Source organism: Staurois parvus, unplaced genomic scaffold, assembly GCF_062004578.1.
Source record: "Staurois parvus isolate SC_StPar_1 unplaced genomic scaffold, SC_StPar_1.0 ptg000087l, whole genome shotgun sequence".
Classification (NCBI taxonomy): Eukaryota; Metazoa; Chordata; class Amphibia; order Anura; family Ranidae; genus Staurois; species Staurois parvus.
Window position 1 is genome coordinate 136,785 of NW_028317883.1, and position 16,383 is coordinate 153,167.

The window sequence follows — 16,383 nt, forward strand, 5'->3', positions numbered from 1 at the left end:
AGAAAACTAATGCAGCCACTACATGTAATAATTGGTAAACTGAAATGTATTACATTTTGTTTTTGGGTTTATTATCACTTTAAAGAACGTCCGTAATCACTGGTTTACTTAACAGCTGCCCACCCATTTCCTTTGGAGTGAAGAGCTCTCCGTGGCCTGCTGTTCAGCTGTCAGGTGCAAATGCCCCTTAATTCTGAGTAGGGGGGACCATGTAACTCACCCCCCTTTCTTTCATGTGACAGCACTAGTGCTTGGTGGTTGGCTGCTAAGGTACCCGATGCTGTCACATAGAGGTAGGGAGAGAGTTCTCAGATAGGGCTTCCTTTCTTCAATGCCATTGGCGGAGAACAGCTACAGGATTGGGAGTGTATGCCTACAGAGTGAGCCTGGTGCTTTGCATGGGCAAAGGACACAATGACTTTAAGGAAATTGCACACTGGTCAACACTTCGATATGCAAAAAAGCCAAAGGTTTAAAGACATGCCAATATGACATGTTTCATAAACTTATGAACCCCCCACCCCCATCCCTCCAGGATAAACTACAAAGAATAGCTTAGGCAGAGACGTAGTCGTGGCTGACTGCCAAAACATAGACAAATATCTTTGGGCTTTAGAAGGGACTACTTTCTTTATTTTGTGGACCAGTGATTTTTGCTATCAGAAGAAAACCCTGTATACAGCCTTTTAGATATTGATTCAACAAATCATAAGCCCTTAAAATCCAACTTTGCCTAAAACTGTTATCCCCATATTGTGTGGGCACTGGTGGAATAAATACGCGGGTGGCTTCTTATGTTACCTTTTATTATTGCCTAAAATATTGCCTTAGATGGAAAAACGAAGAAGGCGAACTAAAATTTCAATAATACAACCTTTTGTGTTTGCTAATACTTAAAAATCTGTTTCTACATTAATGATGTTGAAGTGTAAAGAAGCAAAATCTTGGTATGTTAGCATGGTTTTCTGTAATTATTCTGTTTAATAAATTGTGCATTATGCTGTCCATACTTTTTTTACAATAACATTGTTAGGTTTGTTCACCAATGCTCTGTGTCCATGCTGATAAAATAAACGCAACTTTCATTTTTGTTTTTTGTTTTGTTTTTTTTTGGGGGGGGGGGGTTGTTTTGTTGGGGGTTTTTTTTATTGAGGATAAGTCCATTTTTGCTAAAAATGATTAGCATTTTTCCATTTTATCTTATGAAAATCTGTTGTGTTCAGAACAGTGTAAATATGATGGCTTTAGTTTGCAGTCATAGCAAGGATGAATGCTGTAATATTGTTTTTTTCCCTTAGTAGGGTGGTTTGTTCATACTTATGATGTTTTTATGCTCATGTTTCAGGATCAGGTAGCAAAAGATAAAGCTCTACAGAGTATGGCAGCAATGTCTTCAGCACAACTAATCTCTGCAACAGCCATTCAGAATAAGCTAGGAGTACCCAGTATATCACAGACCCCATTCCCTCCCAACGCTGGGGTAAGTGATCACCATTTATTTATTTAGGGTTTTTTTTTTTTTTTTTTTTTTATGAAGCACAGCTCTATCCAAAACTTCTGTCCCTGAATGAAAGATTCTTATCACTTATGATCATTAGCTTTGTTGCACTAAAGGGGTCACATCAGAGAAAACCTTGCACAGGTTCTAAGCCTTTCTCATTGTACTCCAAGGTAGGCCATAGTTCATGTGATTCCCCCATCAACCTAGTATTAATGGGGGAATACTTCTTGTGGAGCTATTATGTTCTCCCAACTGGGGATTGGGGGGTGGGTGCGGGGAGCTGTCACTGCCAGAACACAGTGATTATTGCTAGCAGCTATAGCCACTGGCAATAATCACATGCTAGAAATCCGACATGTTTGTACCCAAGCTGATTAATGAATTGACTTTGGTACAATCAGCCTGCCCATAGATGGATCAAATCTCGACCAGTCCCTGCTAAACTGGCCAAGATTCAAACCCTCTATGGCTGTCTTAAAAGTCCTTTTATTACTCTTTGTATCACTATTGGGGAGATTTCACTCACTATTGATTTGCACATAGCATAAGAAGGAAGGCAATTTTCCACACGGGAGATAAAGGCAGCAGTAGAAAAAAAACTGATTGTCACTATATTCAAAGCTTAACAATAAAAGCTTTTCTAGAGTTTTACTGTAACTGGATATGTGCTCTCATATTTAATTATCAAAAAGTACAAAAAAAGAAACCAAGACGCTAAACCGTCTCAACCACTGATGGCAGAAACTGCCCCAACAGGTCCTGCTGCTATGAGATCCTACTTGCGGATAGGAGCAAACCATAAAAGACACATAAACACAGCACAAGGACTTTGCAGGTAATGTCAGAAATAATGGCAAAGTCTGTCCATTGATTTTTATCACCGTGATGCCGCCATAATAGCACAACTGCCACTGGGTTATGTGTGGCTCTGGATCAATCCCATGAATGGACAATTGAGGCTATATGTTTTTTTTTCAGTACAGTGTTTGCCATTATTTCTTACTTCATCCACAAGGTCCTTGTGCTGTGTTTATGTGTCTTTTTTTTATTGTTTAAACCAGGGGTAGGCAACCTATGAGAGGTTGAGATCTACCTGAACAATATGAAAGAGATCAAAGATCACCAGAGTTCAGCACCATTTAAAGAAAAAATTAACTAGCAAGGCCTAACTAAATAGCAAGGAAAATGAAGAAAAATATAATAAAACTAATGTCACTGTAAAAATACAAACTTAGTCTACCTTAAAAATAGTTGTTGTCAGTCAGTAGGGCAGAGGTTGTTGTCATCAGTAGAGCCGTAAACGATGTCATTTAGCAGGCAGTGAACGGACTCAGTAGAGCAGTGGACAATGTCAGTAGGGCAGACGTTGATGTCAGTAGGGCAGTGGATGGTGTCAGTAGGACAGTGGATGGTGTCAGTAGCTTTTATATTTACATTCTTATTTTTTAAATCTTTTTCACAATTTCTTTAGGAGCCCTGTTGAAAGAGGAGCACTTGGGGGAAGGGCTAAGCAGCAGAAAAAAGGAGGAGCAAAGATGGGAGGGGCAGTGGGGGAGGCGTTTACTAGAACCGATCCCCAGGATTTTCCTCCCACAGCAGCTGTACGCTGGAGGAAGGGCAAGGAGGAGATGCTAGCTTTCAGCTGCTCCAGGAGGACAATAAAGGGGATGGTCAGAAGGCAGGTGACTGGATCAGGATTTTTCTGCCCCCACCTTGTTAAAGCAGAGTAAAATTCAGAAAAATATTTTGTCCTTAGTTATGAAAGGTTTTTTTTTTTTGTGTTTTTTGTGAAATATAAGCTTACATTTTTGTATAGTGTAGCTTAGAGGCTGATTTTCGTATATGAATGTGGGCTGCCTGTAATTTCTCTTCTGTTCCTCTGCGAAGCTGCAGGGACACAGCAGAAAGCCTTACCTCATGAAGGATATAGAGTTTGATTTACTAAAGGCAAATAGGCTGTTCACTTACCAGGGGAATTTTCTCTTAGCTTAGTGAATAAGGTGAAGCTTTACTGACTTCCATCATTCAATCTCATGCAAGTAAAAAAAAATGTTTTTTCCTTGCTTGTGATTGGGTATTTTTTGCAAAGTGAATTTTCACCACATTCACATTCAAGCAAAGGGTAAATTACCTTTTTAACATGAAATTTTCCTTGCAAGGTGAACAGCCTATTTGCCTTTAATAAATCAATCTCGTAGTCTTCCCAAAAACTTCAAGTGTAGCTTTTATAGTAAACTTTGGAAATGTTTATTTTTACTCAAATTAAAACCCAAACACAGACAGTGTGCGTTCAGGACCATGTGCCACACCCAAATGGCTGTCAAAATGGGAGCAGCGACCTTGTCCAGCCAATGCCTCCAAATTTGAAATGAATGGGAACATCTATGCATCACTGTGTAGGCAAACACTTCCCTCACATATGCTATAGTACGCCTGTGTGAATGAGCCTAATTCTAGTTCTTGCTATTAATACTTTAAACACAGATATTAGATGTGTTGCAAGCATAGAGTAAATATGATAACCATTCCACTTTTTTCTTCTTTTCTCTAGTCTCCAGAATTTTTCCAGTTCTGGCCCGGAGGACCTGGCCAGCCCCGGCCGACACAAGAGTAAGTACTGCCCACTCAAGCATTCTGTCATTACTCTCTCTGAATCTAATGTCACAATCTGTGTGGAACATATTTTCTTGCTGGCAGTGCATTTTTTAACACGTATGTCCTTAACTAGGACTTTAAAAAAGCACAAAAATAAGTCAAAACATGGTCATAAAGTGAGTGTGTTACTGCAGTTATAAAGTTAAAGTTGTACCTTAGATTTCTGTGACTATGAAGCCCACAAAGTCTATATATTGTATGATCAGTGAATCAATAATCTATGAATTGGAACAGTATTATGCATGTCTTCGGCAGCTCTGATTTTTTGAGTGCTTTTGGGTCCCAAAGCAGTCAGACATTTTAGAAATAGATGTAGTCTTCCCAGGTCAGTTTGTAGGTTGGGTATGTAAGATTATTCTAATGGAAACTATTTTTTTTCTTTTTTACACACAAATTTTATATATGATACTATTTGTCAATCTATTTCTTTCTATGATTTTTTTCTTTTAATTACATTGCTTCATGGGACAGAAAAGGGCTTCAAAGGTGAATTTGTTTTCATTTTACTTATTTACTTATGTTTATTTTATCATTTGTATTATTTTCTATAGTGTTAAGCCGTTTTCCCAGCCTCCATACCCCCTGCAGCCTGCTGCCCCCCCTCCTGCTGTACCAGGTACAGATTTTTTTTTTCTGTCTATAAGTTGTGACAGCTTTACATTTTCCCGATATATCTTTTCTTTCTTTTTTCACTCCTTTCATTCAACCTTTTTGTTTCCTTTCATTGGCTACAGATGTAAAAACATTTTGGAACATTTAGGCTAATAGTTTGCATATGGTATTTAGATAGTTAGATAATTTGAATGAACCATCAGAGTATTGGTTCACAAAAAGCATAACACTTATGGAATATATAACTTTTTAATATTTTTATTATTTTTATGTATTATTATTATACAGTATTTATATAGCGCCAAAAAGTTTGCTCAGCGCTGTACAATATAGTGGGAGGACAGTACATGAGACAAGACAGTAACAAAACAATACACGAGGGGTTCGAGGGCCCTGCTCTTTCGAGCTTACAATATAGCTTATAACTTAGAAAAGCATTTATTGTTCTTTTATTCACTAAAGGTGTTATCACAAATTTGCTGAATTTATCACATGGATAAATAATGGTTTGTGCATTATTCCAAGAGTAAAAGTCGGTTCACGCACAAGTTTTGCTTTAAAAATTGCCAATAATTTCTGTCTGGGGTTAACATCAAGTTTTTATGAGGTGGTTGTTACAGAGGGCAGAAAGCCAGCCTTTTCTAAGTGCTTATAAAATAACAGCATATAAGAAAATATACTGTCTCCACCCCATGATATTTATTATCGCAAATTCGGCATCTTCATGCTAAAACAATGAATAAAAGAAAAATAACTCAAGTATACTTGTAAAGTGGCTCATCAGTGCTTAGTTATAGTTATTCTTAATTCGTTCATTCCTATAATATTCATATGTACGTTCATTGATATTTACATTCATACATTTCTATGCTTTAGATTAGAGTGCATTGGTAAACTAAACCCATGTAGATATGGTCTGACCTTATGCCTACATTATTTTTATGTATTTAGCAATTCCTTGTCACTCATGTTTTCTTTGCCTTTTAAGGTTATAATGCCAGTCCTGCCAGTCTGTCTCCGATACCTACAGGGCCTGCGTGGCAGGGCCGCTCTATTGGCACACCCAAGCTGCGTTTAGTGGAATTTATGGCCTTTATGGAACAGCAAGGAGAACCTGATGCAGTAAGTACAATAAGAAAAATTAATAATAGCGCCTATGGTCAAAATTATATAACTTAATAATAATATACCAGCTGCAAAAAATCACCATATATAAAGTGTACCAATAAATAAATAATTTGCGCTAGTAAATGTGTATAAATATATAAATATATATAAAGAAATCATCAAATCATAAGTCCAGAAAAAAATATATATATGCCAATAGCACAAAAAAATATAAAAAAACTTTTAAGTGCAAAAAACTTTTGTGCAAAAAAAGTGTCTAAATATGAAAAATTTCACCAAAAAACCTTGATAATATAATGGCAGATCATCCATAAATATATCTTCAGAAACGGAAACTCTGCAACACACCGATCCTCATCGATCGAAATAACAGGATGAAAAACTTTGTAGTTAATCGAAAATCCACTTCTCCAATAGATAAAGGACCACCTTCAAACGTATCCATGGGGGGAAATGCCAAGCACTCGAGAGAAACAGAAAGACTTCATGGTGCAATATTATAAAAACCAATTCCTTTATTAGGTACTCATTGCACTTACTCAAGAGGTGTCCCAGCCGACACCAGCATCAACAGCATAACAGCAATCACATAAACGAGCCTGGCTACTCAGCACATGCGCAGTAGCTGGCAGCCAAAAACGTAATGACGTCACATCAATCAAGCTCCGCCCTACGCGTTTCGTCATCGACGTCCTCACGGAGCGGATAGATGTGAGACGTCTCAACCTCCTTAAATATTCACTCACAGGAAACGAACAGCTGACATCAATGGGGAATCAAGCAAAGCAAGCCGCCCCACAGATGACAGGAGTCCACAAAGGATATACAATGTATCCAATATATTTGCCATCACAAGCAAAAAAACTTAAAACAAGAGAACAAAAATAAAATAAAAAGAAATTTAAATAAAACACTAATGATAAATAAATTAAATAAATAAATACATTAACAGGCCAGTACCCTCTAAGACTGTGTTTCAAAAAGGGAACTTAAAGGGCCAGTAACACTTTAAACACAAATAAAGGAGAACTCTAGTAATAATACAAAAATAATGTTTGTATTATTACTGTATTGTTTGTATTATTACTAGAGTTCTCCTTGATTGATGTGACGTCATTACGTTTTTGGCTGCCAGCTACTGCGCATGTGCTGAGTAGCCAGGCTCGTTTATGTGATTGCTGTTATGCTGTTGATGCTGGTGTCGGCTGGGACACCTCTTGAGTAAGTGCAATGAGTACCTAATAAAGGAATTGGTTTTTATAATATTGCACCATGAAGTCTTTCTGTTTCTCTCGAGTGCTTGGCATTTCCCCCCATGGATACGTTTGAAGGTGGTCCTTTATCTATTGGAGAAGTGGATTTTCGATTAACTACAAAGTTTTTCATCCTGTTATTTCGATCGATGAGGATCGGTGTGTTGCAGAGTTTCCGTTTCTGAAGATATATTTATGGATGATCTGCCATTATATTATCAAGGTTTTTTGGTGAAATTTTTCATATTTAGACACTTTTTTTGCACAAAAGTTTTTTGCACTTAAAAGTTTTTTTATATTTTTTTGTGGTATTGGCATATACAGTAAGTACAATGCATAGTACATTTCAATAGATGTCGCCTAACTAGATCTGTACTCACAACAGTGTCCTTTTGTATATAAACCGCCTTGAGCTATGTTATGTACATTTTTCTCCACAGTACAACAAGCATCTGTATGTACATATCAGCCAGTCGAATCCCTCCTATAGTGATGCATTACTGGAGTCTGTGGATGTGCGTCAGATTTACGACAAGTTTCCTGAAAAGAAGGGAGGACTTAAAGAACTCTACGAGAAAGGGCCACCCAATGCCTTCTTTTTGGTCAAGTTCTGGGTAGGACATGACAGTTGTTTTATTGATTAAATAACAATGGGGGTTTCTCAACTAGAGATCCATAGAACCCTAGGGTTCTTCCAGAGGTTGCTAGTGGTTCCTTGAGCAACTCACAATTTCTGTCTTTCAGATAAGTTCCCATTGACACCAATGATCTCTTAGCAATCTGCAAGGGGATCATTCTTCCCAATGAACTCAAGTGTAAGAAGCATTCTTCCCACTGACCATCACACTAATGTATCATGAGTTGTAGATATAGTCATTTTTTACAGGGATTCCCTGAGATCGGATTTTAAGGGTTCCTCTTACATAGTTAGTCTGGCTGAAAAAAGACATCCAGTTCAACCATTAAAAAAAAAAAATGTTATAATCCTATACCCACAGTTGATCCAGCAAAGCATGATGCAATTTGCTCCTGCAGGGGAAAAAAGTCTGTCCCGATCCCCCGAGAGGCAATCGGATATTCCCTGGATCAACGTTATGTATAAATGTTAGTATCCAGTTATATTCTGTGTATCTAAGAAAGAATCCAGGCCTTTTTTAAAGCAACCCATTGAGCTGGCCAGAACCAACTCTTGAGGGAGTCTATTTCACATTTTCACAGCTCTCACTGTGAAGAAACTTTTCCGTGTTTGGAGATTTAAATTTATTTTCCTCCAGAAATAAAGAGTGCCCCCTTGTCCTCTGTGATGACTTCAGGGTGAATAGCTCTACACCAAGTTCACTATATGCCAAAGAAAAAGTGTTAAGGGGTCCACCTGCGCTGTTATGCAAAACTAAATAGGAGCAGCTAGCATCTAAAACATCCCCTCAAGATGCATTAAAGACAATATTGGTACTATGATGCAGCGCTATAGATACAATTGATGCAATCGCCTATTATTGATACTTGATGATATAAAGTATGAATAATAATAATAGATGTCACAAAATCATACAATATATATAGTGTAAGATCTGATAGGATCTGATTCAGTGAACCACAAGTGCTAATTAGTGCAAAAAAGATGAGAGGTTCAATGGAACCTAAACAGGTGGTGTTAATTTGATTCCCATCAAGGGATTTGATTAAACCACGGTGCTTCCCTATATAGGGATAAATATTCCCATATAAGTGACATGTGTATTAGTCATAATGAAACAGATCAACTTAAATCATTAATGTCCTTAAATAAACTTTCTATTGTAAGGTTGCATCAACCATGCGTTTTCAGACGTGCTCATGCGTTTGGTGATAAAGTGAAGAGAAAATCCAAACCAGCAGGCATGCGCGCTCACCTTCCCACTGCGACCCCCAGAGGCCACAACGCCTTTTGGATCACCCTGGATCCTGCTTGTAATCTCTGGGTTGGTCAGGCTCCACACTCCTTAATGGTATCTCCTTCACTCCCTCTTAAGCCTCCATCCACGGTTTGCAATGCATACATTCATGCCAGTGCATCATATGGGACCATAAAACAGAATGCCTCCATAGTGTAAAACCATTACTTTATTAAGATGAAAAAAAAAACCGCCAAGTGCACACTTACATTTGAGATGAAAACAACAAGCTTTTACACCACTAAGCTGGGTGTACTGGATGCACCCTGGTGTTCAAAGATGGCGTCTACAGGAAGTACGTCACCACGTCACCTTTCTAATGCTCACCTTGGGGAAGAACTGCTAGGCACTATTTACTTCTCAGCTGAATAGATAATATCATTTCAGTGAAGTTTTAGAACTATGAGATGTTCTGTGGGGAAAATACACACGTGCGTGAATGAGTCTGAGCAGTGACTCATCCTTCCTCACTACATGTGACTCTGTCCCAGATTTCAGTAAGTCACACACCTTTATGCAAATACGATTTTATGTTGTGTGTTTTCTCTTCTGTTTATTTCTGCATTATTTTGTTAACAGGCTGACCTCAATACCAGCATTCAGGATGAACCAGGTATATTTTATGGCGTAAGCAGCCAGTATGAGAGCCCAGAGAATATGACCATCACCTGTTCTTCCAAAGTCTGCTCCTTTGGAAAGCAAGTAGTGGAGAAAGTAGAGGTGAGAAACCATTGTCTCCTGTACAGTATTTATAGTGGCCTGAACTTACATGAGAAAAATAAAACTTTCTGATTTGAGTGCAACTGGAAATAGGGTGCCGGATTCAAAGGCTGTTTCTCCACATCAAAAACACTGGTTGGGAAGGGGTCCCTTTCAATGTGAGCTTTGCAATCCTGCCACTCACAGGCAAATGAGTGATTTCCTGCTCTGTGTGATGGCCCCCTCTGCTATTAGCAGTCATGGGCAACCCCACTGTCTAATAGCAAAGTGCCTTTTGAATAAAAAAAAAAGAAGTCATGATTTAATTTGCAAATAATTTCAGAGATATTCTATATCCAATAAAAAGTCTCTACCTAAGACAAGTATTTCAGAGCAGGAAGCAAAAAGTGGCTATATGTATCATTAAATCTATAAGCATCATCAGCATGCAAGGAGAGCTTTCCTGCCATTCATGACTTTGCATTACCTTGGTGCTCTGGCACAATTTTTTTTCAGAGTCTCAATGCAAATTTGGGTATCTCTGTTGACCTATGAAACATTAAAGCACCATTGCTTTAGGGAATGGGGAGCTCTCACCTGCACCTAATATGGATTCCCAAACTGTGGCTTAGTGCAGGCACCTTCTGGACTACATTAGTTAATCATTTTTTATTCTGTGACCGATTTGCTTAAAGATTGCGGCAGATGCTACCTGTAACTGTCCAAAATTTGCATGCGGTTGGGGCCCTGCATGTCCTAAACAAATAGAATTTCCCATTTTCCTGAGAATTCCCTTCAATAAACAATGTAAATATAATGATCCTATTCAGAAGTAAAGGTTTGTAAACGGGTTAACCCTGATAATCCCATTCTTTCTCACACACAGACAGAGTATGCTCGGTTTGAAAATGGACGTTTTCTTTATCGCATCCATCGCTCACCCATGTGTGAATATCTCATCAATTTCATCCACAAATTAAAGCAGCTTCCAGAAAAATATATGATGAACAGTGTGTTAGAAAACTTTACTATACTGCAGGTAAAAAAGTATTTTTGCACTTTCCTTTGCTAATAGGCCAGTTCTATGCATCTTGGCACAGAGTGTTTCAAATGCACGTCAGCATCATGTATAAACTGTGCATTTATTTGTTGGTTGTGCATTACAGTCTGTGTTTACCACACTGAGGTGTGACCCATGCAATACACACAGGCCTTTGCAGTAATATATCTATGCAATTTTCCGCATTGACTTTAATTCAAATCCAATCAAGCAGCTAAGTATAGAGCTTTAATAAATTAGATTTACTTGTGAAAGGATTTGTAAATAATCAGAGACCAACTAGATAATGGACTACAGCTGGAAGAGAACAGCTTGGTGCAAGTTACATCACCTGTTTGCTCAATGGACAGTAAAGGAGTAGGATGCATCATCTTGTTTTTTACCTCCTGTAAGCATGTTCAGTGTTAGACAGACTGACAGCACCCTATTGTAACAGAGTCAGCAAGAAAACGGATCCACAGGTTTGCATTACAAAAATCCTTAAAGCAGTTCCACTATCTCTCCATAAAAGCCACCCTCCCACCCCCACATCCCTAAATACTTACCTGGCTCATGTCATCACTCCAGCGCTGTCTCAGCTGAAGCACCTCTCCCTTTGCTTCCTGCTTTTACAGGAGACACTGAGGGAAGCATAAGTCATAGGCTCCTGCTGCTGTCAGTTAAAGAGAGCAGAGGTGTGGTTTACTAGCACTGTGTGTCTATAGACATACACACCCCGGCTCAAGAGCATGCATGCGCCGGTGTCTGCTTAGCACCTAGTTTGCTAAGGAGGCACCCAGAGCAGGGAGAAAAGTGATGGTGTCAGCAGAGGACTGCCAGAAAAGCAAAGAAGATAGTGTTTTCTATGCAGTATCGTTGAACAGAACAGGTACGTATGACCTATTTTACTTTTTTTTTTTAAATAGACTTTATTATTACTTTATGCTTATTACTAAAGGGGATTATCAGATACTGCCTTGGTACATTTCTAGTACAAATTAATAAACTCATTGTGCTTCCCCTCCTTCTTCCAGTCTGTGTCTTTATGTGCATAGGATTACAGGAATTTGATATATAGAAAAATGCCAGAACTTATGCTAGTTACATTGTGATGATTTTTAAGTAATATTTAGGATATGTTCACTGTTCACCCAAATGGCCTCCCACCAATGCTGCTAGTGTTGCTAGTCTCTTGTGAGACAACCAACTGCTCTTGGACATATTTGCTGAAGACTCTTAATATGCATTTTTAAATGAAATCTTAATATGTTATCTTTTTTTTTTTTGTATCCCATTCAGGTGGTTACAAATCGGGACACTCAAGAACTGCTCCTCTGCATAGCTTATGTATTTGAAGTGTCCACCAGTGAACATGGAGCTCAGCATCACATCTACAGGCTGGTGAAAGACTGAGCTGTAGAAAACCCTTCCCTATGAGTCAGCCATGTGGGACTTGGCTGTCTTTGGCAGTCTCAGAGGCATCTCACATTCTCTTTGAGCCTCTCAATCCTTTTCCAAGGTGAAGAGACTTGGGGGAAACAGGGATGGAACCCTTAAATTGAAGAAGCATGGACATGAGGGGGAAGGGCCATGAAACCACAAAGACCTCACCCTAACAGAACCTTCTGTGTTTTATGTTTTGAGCCAAAAGGAATATATATAAATATCTATATATATATAAATATAAATATGTTTGTGTGTGAAACAGTTTCCGAACCTGGAAAACCATGTAGAAACCGCAACTGTCATAAGGTGTTTTTGTTTTATTTTTAATGTTATTTTTATTTTTTACATATGTTGCTGCCAAGTGCATCAGTTCATGGTACGGCGCCATTTTATGAGAAGGCTGTGGAGGATTGCGTGGGATAGGAGATCTCTATTAACACTCCTTGTCTCACTTTTTTTTTATTTTTTTTTTTTTAATTTAGCTTCTTGGACCCCACTGAAATGTAACTCCTGCACTTTCCGTGGTCGAAACTTTGTAGCTATATCCACCATAATAGCCCACTAATTTTTTTTTTTTTTGTTAATAGCTTGCACAGTATTTTAATCTGGTTCACAGTTAAACGTCATGTTGTGTGTGGCCAGTTCATAAGACTAAGAGATCCTATTTAACATATCAGGGAGCAGCAGAAAGCAAATTCTACTGTGTGGGTTTAATGCACCTTTTTGGTCTTCGATGTGTGAAAGTTTTAAATAATGCTGGTGCATTTAATTCTCCAATATGGACTTGTGAAGTTTTTATGGGAATCCAGAAGGTGGTATTTAATGTGACTCAATAATTAGTTAAGCAGTTTTCCTTCTTGCCAAAAAACTTTAGAATTTTGGTGAATGGCCAAAGTGAATATTGACATCTGGTCCTTGACTGTTTTGTTGAGTATGAATGAAAGACCAATTGAAGTTCAATTTTTATTTTCAAGTTAAAGTGGGAGCTTCCAACAAGTGTCGTTGTGGCACTTCTAACAAGTTACCCTGAGCACAAACAGAGACTTGTCATGAAGACAAATGCTAAAGAATTTTGGTATTGGCCGGTCGGACTTTTGTAAAGCAGGACTCTTAGGAAAAAATGTATAATGACTGTCACCCTCTTGTGTCACAAATTCAGTGCCTAAAATTTAAGTGGAAAATACATATTTTTTTGTATTGAAAACCAAGATTTTTTTTTCCTGGGTGGATTTAATATTTTTATCAAAATAATGTACTTAACTGGCAGCCCACAATCTGCATGTCTTGCCCTTCCTCCCAAAGAAAGGCCAGATTTTTTTTTTTTTTAAGCATGGAGAAGATTGGTCCTTTACACTGCAGTGTGCCAATTTGTCTTTTTTATGGTCGTAAAGTTGGAAGTGTATCAGCATTTCATGTGATTGATATTGATGCAGTATGGAATGTGTGTTACTCATCTCTGCAAACTGTACACGGGGCATTTATTCATCCACATTTGTAGAGCAAAGGAGTACTGTGATACCTGAAATGGTCCCTACTGCTTCTGTAAACGTGCTCATGCAAGCCACTACTGTCATATGTATGGACTAATTATTAATGCATAGAAGTTAGATGTCAGTATCTTTAGGTCACTTGTTATTTTGTGGTTAGAGAAGAGTGCCAAAGGTACCCATAACCAGGCCAGGTCTGTGGTCCAGCACTTGCCATGTTAAAGGACATTAAGGCAGCAGGCTACAGCCTGGGACACCTAAACTATAATCTGGACCAATCTTGCTGAAGTTTTGTGGCAATTTGTTCTTGCAGTACATATCATTCAGCATTAAAACACTAACAAAACAACAACACAAAAAACAATGTTCTGAAAATTGTACTGTTGTCTAATGTCTGAATGTCATCTGTAGTTTATGGGTGCCTTAAAATGAGCAGAGCTCTTAAACACAATTTCTATCAAACCAAAGATATACCGGCTATGGTTATCTACTGATCTTATCTCCAGTGGAATCTTTGTTTCCCCAAATACAACCAACCTACTCTTAATTTATAGGACTGCATAGCTTGGAACCTCCATTTTGTGCACCCATTACAGTGTGCCATATTCAATTTTGCTATATAGGTCATATTTTCATCAGGAATCTGTATTTATCTAAATAAAGTCAAGTGGCCAGATTAGAGGCAATTTTATTATTATAGAATATGCTTTTATAGGGATTATGAAAGTGTGTGGAGCTAGACAGGAGTGTGGATTAAGCACTGCATAAAAAGGGTATTTAAATTATTTTTTTTCATCAATGACATAGATTTGTCCTAATAGATTGGCTTGTGTAACATTTTGCTGAATCTTCTATTTGGAACTTAAGGTTTTAACTATCAGATGCAGGTTGTAATAAAATAAAACACAAGCTAATGCATTTTAATGTTTTTTTTCTTTTGCATCTTCCTCAGACTTTAGTAGAAACACATAATATACAGCAGGACAAAAAACTGTTTCACTAGAGAGAGGTAACATTAACATCCATAAATGCAATTATAAAGTGCATATACTTTGCCATAACATAAGATATTTGACCTGTATATGTGCAAATACTGTAGCTGCATTGAAAAGCCTTCAAGTTATCATTCTAAATTTCTTTCAATGGGATGTACTTGGTTTAGGCTCCTGCGAAATGTTGCATGCTAGAAAAAAACATTGGCAACAAAATTAAATGTGAATCAGATATCTTAAAACTGAACTCTGGGAACAAAAACTTTCATTTAAACATACAATTCTCTATTCTCAGTTTTTCAATAACCACCTTGAATATAAATCCACTTTGTGTGCCTTTTGTAAACCTAGATTTTATCTTGCAAATGCTGCAATGTCATCATACTTGTGCAGAGAGCACAGCTGTGAGAGGGACCCAGCAGCTCCACCTACCACAGGCTGCCAGCAGAAAACTACAGGAAGAGGTGGATACAAGACCAGTCATCCTGCACAAGGAGAGATAACAACAGTGACTGGTCTTTATAATGGTAAGCTCCTGCACAAAGCAAACTTTTCACACTGCATTACTGTACAGATCAGAAAGAAATACACAAAGCCACCAAGATTTAAGTAAGAATAAATATGCCTCTTGCATTTAGAAATATTTGTTTATCCGAAGTTCAGCTTTAAGTTTTTTTTTTAAGCTCATTTGGCATGTCTATTTTGCAGTTTAGTTTGGCAAGCTACCTGGTACTTTGCTTCTCTCTTAAATTTCTAACTGCATGCGATTATTTCTGGCAAAGCTATAACATTGCAACAACCATAAGTGGTCCACTGTTCACATGTGGACCTTCCAAAGATTGACATGCATGAAACGACACAAATATATAGGTGTCGACTATGCTCATTTTCTAACATGAGAAACTTTGAACATCGATTAAAAAGACTTTTCACTGCTATGTGATCTTTTCATTCCACTTGCACTGCCAAGTAACACAGCACATGGCAACAGGCAAATGTCTTGTTTCTCAATGATTCTGTAGCCACCCTTAAACTTCCCTTTTGGGCATTCAGCTATTTGTCTTGTTAGCCCAAATGCTTAAGATCCCAGCAGGCATATCTGTATTGGTAAAAGGATCTTTCAGCATACAGATAATACGCACTATCCAATCTCAATGTCATTGCAGTAGTAGCAAAATGATATTAAAGGGTTTATTAAGTATGATTCTGGGGAATAGAACCCTAATATTTTGGTAGGATAGTGATAGAATCCTTAGATGGGAAGAGGATGATAATGAATGTGCCTAGTAGCCCCACTTGCCATGTGTTTGCCTTCTCTCTATCACTCCAGTACATTTTCAGGAAATGCTTTGTTTGCTCTGATTTTTGGGGAAAACCATTGTACACAGGAGAAAATTAACAGTGGACATCAGTGTATACCTATGTTTGTATTGTGAACAAAACTTTCTTTAGTATATAAAATTATTTTACAAAAAAATGGTAGTTGTCTTATTTGTATGCATTTCATTGATTGAAAAAGAAAAAAAATGTAATTGCATCTCCAGCCATTTTTTGTTTAGTTTTGGATAGAGTGGGAATGGTTAAAACCTGTCAGTTTTTACTGCTCTCTTGACCTTTAAAGCCGGCCATACATGGGT

The 16,383-nt window shown here is 37.9% G+C and overlaps 1 protein-coding gene across 3 annotated transcripts in view; it reads left to right on the forward strand.

The window, feature by feature from the left end:
• Positions 1 to 14,672, forward strand: part of LOC149468384 (transcriptional enhancer factor TEF-1-like) — a 118,364-nt gene extending 103,692 nt beyond the window's left edge. For all 3 annotated transcript variants that reach the window (XM_089670134.1, XM_089670135.1, XM_089670136.1), the window contains 8 exons: positions 1,346 to 1,480; positions 4,053 to 4,111; positions 4,708 to 4,772; positions 5,757 to 5,890; positions 7,590 to 7,763; positions 9,663 to 9,803; positions 10,669 to 10,821; positions 12,121 to 14,672. In XM_089670134.1, coding sequence (XP_089526260.1) covers positions 1,346 to 1,480; positions 4,053 to 4,111; positions 4,708 to 4,772; positions 5,757 to 5,890; positions 7,590 to 7,763; positions 9,663 to 9,803; positions 10,669 to 10,821; positions 12,121 to 12,234 — 975 coding nt within the window. In that variant the 3' untranslated portion in view covers positions 12,235 to 14,672. The remainder of the gene's footprint in view (positions 1 to 1,345; positions 1,481 to 4,052; positions 4,112 to 4,707; positions 4,773 to 5,756; positions 5,891 to 7,589; positions 7,764 to 9,662; positions 9,804 to 10,668; positions 10,822 to 12,120) is intronic.
• The last annotated feature ends 1,711 nt before the right edge of the window (positions 14,673 to 16,383 follow it).